At 37.5% G+C, this 5,224-nt stretch overlaps 1 protein-coding gene across 1 annotated transcript in view; it reads right to left on the reverse strand.

Moving 5' to 3' along the window:
- Window positions 1-268: 268 nt before the first annotated feature.
- LOC106867522 (uncharacterized) overlaps window positions 269-5,224 on the reverse strand; it is a 20,733-nt gene continuing 15,777 nt past the window's right edge. The window contains exons 2-6 of the mRNA XM_014912417.2: window positions 3,829-4,014; window positions 2,901-3,094; window positions 2,311-2,475; window positions 1,502-1,597; window positions 269-640 (exon numbers count right to left, since the gene is read on the reverse strand). Coding sequence (XP_014767903.1) covers window positions 293-640; window positions 1,502-1,597; window positions 2,311-2,475; window positions 2,901-3,094; window positions 3,829-4,014 — 989 coding nt within the window. The 3' untranslated portion in view covers window positions 269-292. The remainder of the gene's footprint in view (window positions 641-1,501; window positions 1,598-2,310; window positions 2,476-2,900; window positions 3,095-3,828; window positions 4,015-5,224) is intronic.

Consider the following 5,224-nt stretch of genomic DNA (forward strand, 5'->3'; position numbering starts at 1 on the left):
ATATATATACACGAGAAGCTTCTTTCAGTTTCCATCTATCAAATCCACTCACAAGGCTTAAGTTGGCCCGAGGCTATAGTAGAAGATATTTGCCCAAGATGTCACGCAGTGGGACTGAACCTGGAACCATGTTGGATCGGGAAGCAAGCTTCTTACCACACACCCACGTCTATACGTATTTTCTATTTCATACCCAAACTGTGTTCTTTACACCCTTAAATATGGTACGTCTATTTGCCTGTCAATCTGTCTCTCTGTCCACCCCTGTCGATAATTGACATGACCGTCAAAACTAGTCACCTCCATAGTTTGCTTGTTCCAAAAGTCCTGTCAGCCAATCACTCTTCTCTTGTGGCTCTTCTTCGCGACTGACTGGAACGAGTTCCTGCTTCATGTCTGGGAATCTGCTGTAAGACTGTTGAATAGCATCGGCTGGGATGTCGACGTATTCGGACTGAGAGTTGACGCTGGGGTCGATCGGGTAGCTGTCTTCTTCGTTGCTGTCCTCGTAGCGACTGCCGTCCTCTGAAGCGCTGTCCACCTGACCGTATGGGTAGACCCTGTTGTCCAGCGTGTCACCAGCACCGTTGAATGGCATCACATAGTCTTGTTCAGCATAGTCCAAGGGAGGGGCGTTCAACTGAAAGATGGAGAGAATGATAATAATAATAATAATAATAATAATAATAATAATAATAATAATAATAATGCACAAGAGGAATGTAAGTAATGGAGGCACAATCAGGTTGTAAAAGTTTTGCTCTGGGAACTATGCCAGAAATTGGGATTTCAAGATGGAAACACATGGTGCAATGGTCGTGTCGAAAGAGTCCTGGAGTCAGAGGAATGTAAAATTTCGTAGGACTGAGAAAATTACTATTTTTAAATCCCAGAATGAGAGATATTCAGCAACAGTACTTTGGAGTAAAGATTGTTTGCCAACACATAACATGGCAGTCCTGGTTTAGGACAAATGTTGCTGTAATTTAGCCCCAGGAGATATCGACTCCAGCTGGCTATACGATATGATCTGTGTCCTTATATTTTCAAACAAGGGAATCTAGCACCCCCACTCAGCCCAAAACAATATCTGTGTATTGTGATTTCCGGGTTGTTTTGAGCTGAGTTGGGGTGCTAGATTCCCTTGTTTGAAAATATAAGGACACAGATCGTGTCGTATAGCCAGCTGGAAACGATGTCTCCTGGGGCTAAAATTACAGCAACATTCGTCCTAAACCAGGACTGCCATGTTATGTTGGCAAACAATCTTTACTCCTTTGTAGGACTTGCCTAATCAAATGGACAAGAAGTTAGAAAATAATAGACCAGACAGATTATAGATAAGGAAAAGTGAAGTTGCCAACTAGTTGATCCATCATGTCCGTTTGATTTGAGGATTGTAAAGAGGACGAATGGTGATGATGGTGATGATGATGATGATGACAATGATGATGATGATGATGATGATGATGATGATGAAGCGCCACATTCCGACACTTACTTTACTCTGTAATTCCTCAGCTTCTCTTAATTCAACCAATTTCTCATAATATTCCAAGACCATTTTCTTATATTCACTGGCTTCTGTCTTTGACATCTGCACAACAGAGAAAAAAAAAATGGAGAAAAATGGAAACACAGAAAATACTATAATCCCAGTGTGATTAATGCCTTGTGAGGAAATTTGGCTGATGGAGAGTGACAGAATCCCATCATATAAATATATATATCAATATCTATCTATCTATCTTTATATATATATATATATATATATATATATATACATACATACATACATACATACATACATACATACATACATACATACATACATACATACATACATGCATACATATATATATTTATATGATGGGATTCTGTCACTCTCCATCAACCAAATTTCCTCACAAGGCATTAATCACACTGGGATTATAGTAGAAGATAATTGCCTAAGTTGCTGTGCAGTGGGAATGAACTCAAAGCTACATATTTGAGAATGGTATGTCTTAACCATACAGCCATACCTGTACTACATACAGTACAATATGCTCAACAGGTCTTCACTCCCACAAACTGATAATTTGTATGGTTGAGGGAGATATCTGACTCAAGGCCATGAAACTGAAGTTACCTACCAACCTAAAAATGTCCCATTGGAATAAATTACAAACATACAAGAAGAACTACAATCTTGCTGACTTACAAGAACTGTGGTGTCATGGTTATACAAGAACCTTGGTCTTACAGATGTACAAGAACTACTGTCTTTGCAGACACTTAAGACAAAATAGGGTTAGAAAAGAAACGTACCAGTCCAATTCTGACAACATCCCGGAGAGACTGGTCGAGTTTATCAAAACGTCCGGTTTCCAAGAGATATTTTGCTATAGATTCTGAAGATTTGATCAAGTCCTTGATATCATTTTCTGGGCTGTTAACGAGGGATTCTTCAAAAGCTGCATTTTCTGGTAAACTCTGTAAAAGACAGTAGGATTTTGGTAAGAACAGCAACATAGAATAGTTATCATCATCATCATCAACATTATTGCCACCACCACCACCACCACCACCACCTCTGCTGCTGCTGCTTTTGCAAATGTATACAGATATATATATATATATATATATATATATATATACATATCTATATATCCATCCTTCTATCCATCCATTCTTCTCTGCGTATTATTCCTGATAGGTCTATGGGGACAGAAGTGGATATCACAAGATTAGGGAATGGGTTGGGCTAAATCTGGCCATGGATTCATTTTACGAATGAAGTGTTAAAAAAATGGATCAGTTAAAAGCTCTGAAGGGCCAAGCAATGATGGTGGTGGTGGCACCGGTGGTATTAAAACAATGGATTATCTCTATCTGATGTAATCTATAATCTCACGTACCTTCTTGAAAGCAGCTTTTTTCTCCTCTTGCCGATCATCCTCAAACAGATTGTCTTGGAAAGTGTTGTGAATACCTTCAGCGGGTATATCAACTTCTGTTTTGGCTTCTACTTTGGGCTTGTTTCCTTTGGCCACTCCAATCTTCCTCACTTTTTTCACAGAAGACACGACTTTGCCATTGTTGCCATCGATAACTAGGATAACGAAAAAGATATAACATAGAATGGGTGGGTGTGTGTGTGTGTGTGTGTGTAAGTAGATAAACCAAAGGTATCGCAAATTAATATTGGCATGTCTCAAACTTACATAAATAATTGATTCCAACTCAAAACAATGATGTAACACAAAAAGAAAGACACCATTTAAAAAAATTCAAAGAATTCCATTAAAGAAAAACTTCCAATTGCAGTAAAATACTTTATTATAATTAAATAAACACAAAGATTTATTAGGTTTTCATCTGCTTTAATAAATAATTTGTAGATCATCATCATCACCATCATCATCACCATCATCATTATTGTCATCATCATCATCATCTTCATTTAACATCAGCTTTTCACGGCCTGATAGGAGCTGGTAAGCCTGAGGTTGGCACCAGGCTCCAGCTGTCTTCTTTGGTAATCAGCTCATGATTGTAAGGACATAAGTTCGATTCCTGGCAGTGCACTGTGTCCTTGAGCAAGACACTTTATTTCACTTTATTGCTCCACTCCACTCAGCTGGCAAAAAAACGAGTCATACCTGTAATTTAAAAGGGGCCAGCCTTGTCACACTCTGTGTCACGCTGAATCTCCCCGAGAACTACGTTAAGGGTACACGTGTCTATGGAGTACTCAGCCACAAGCAGACTAATCTGTTGATCATTCCCTACTAAAGTGAACATTATTGATTGGAGAACATGGAACTGAATAGAGCAGAAACTTACCATTATCCGTAGTCTTTAATGTCTTCTCTGATTTACCATTATTCTCAACAATTTTTATATCACTCGAAGACTGCAACACTGCATGGTTGACCTTCTCCTTTTGCAGTTTCGCTAAGTCTTCCAGTTCCTTTTCTTGTTCATGAAGTTTGGCTGGCACTTTGGATTTGACCGTTTCTGTTGATTTGGCTGCAAAACATGAACAAATTTACATTGATTTCTTTTTTTAATATCAACTTGCCTGAAATTTCCAGTTCTAAATTATTCATATTTTAATTCAAGATCTCAAAATCTTTGAGGATTTTATTCTGTGAACTGTGCATGTGATGTAGACTTTTATTGCTGTCTTTCTTTTCTGGATCAACAGCCCAGTCAAGATGGTATTTTCTTCATCTCCTATTCTTGTTTTTGCACACACTTACAAAATGACTTTCTGAAATGAACTTCCATTATGCAGCTGAGGAGTACATTTTCATTGCACATTTTATGTAGTGTTCTCACTACATAAATAAATGAAGTTTGTACGAAACGTACGTACTGCTATAACCTAATGAATTTTTGTTGCTTTTCTTCAAATATATATAGATATAGATAGATAGATAGATAGATAGATAGATAGATAGATAGATAGATAGATAGATAGATAGATGTAGACAGTTGTGTGCAATGTATTACCAAAAGCGAAAACTATAGTTGTCACTAAACATGACTAGGAATAAGAGCTCTTATTTCTAGCAACGTAAGTGCCCTAAGCACTCTAGACATGTTTAGTAACAGTTGATACGCACACACACACACACACACACACACACACACACACACACACACACACACACACATATATATAGATATATATATATATAGATATATATATATATATACATACATATATATATATACATACACACATATATATATTTTTATGTATATGTGTATATATATATGTGTGTGTGTGTATGTGTGTATATATATATAAAGACATATATATTAGAGAAAGAGTAAGAGAGAGGCAAACTATATACATACATACATACATACATACATACATACATACATATATATATATATATATATATATATACACTACATAATACATCTGTAGATAATTACATAACACACCTAAGCATATGTTGACAGAGAGATACAAACAAAAGCAAAGACACACACACACACACACACACACAAAAGCATACACAATCTCACACTTCACTATCCACATACACATGCACACGTAAACACACACAAGCATAAACGCACACACATACACACACAAATGCACCTGTCTCTGTAAATATAGGCACGCATATGGCGACACGCTCCTCACATGGTCGTACACACACACATGACAGGCATCGGAACATGTGACCTGTAACCGCGCCCACCTTCCTCCCCCCCCCCC

This window comes from Octopus bimaculoides, chromosome 28 (genome assembly GCF_001194135.2).
Source record: "Octopus bimaculoides isolate UCB-OBI-ISO-001 chromosome 28, ASM119413v2, whole genome shotgun sequence".
NCBI lineage: Eukaryota > Metazoa > Mollusca > Cephalopoda > Octopoda > Octopodidae > Octopus > Octopus bimaculoides.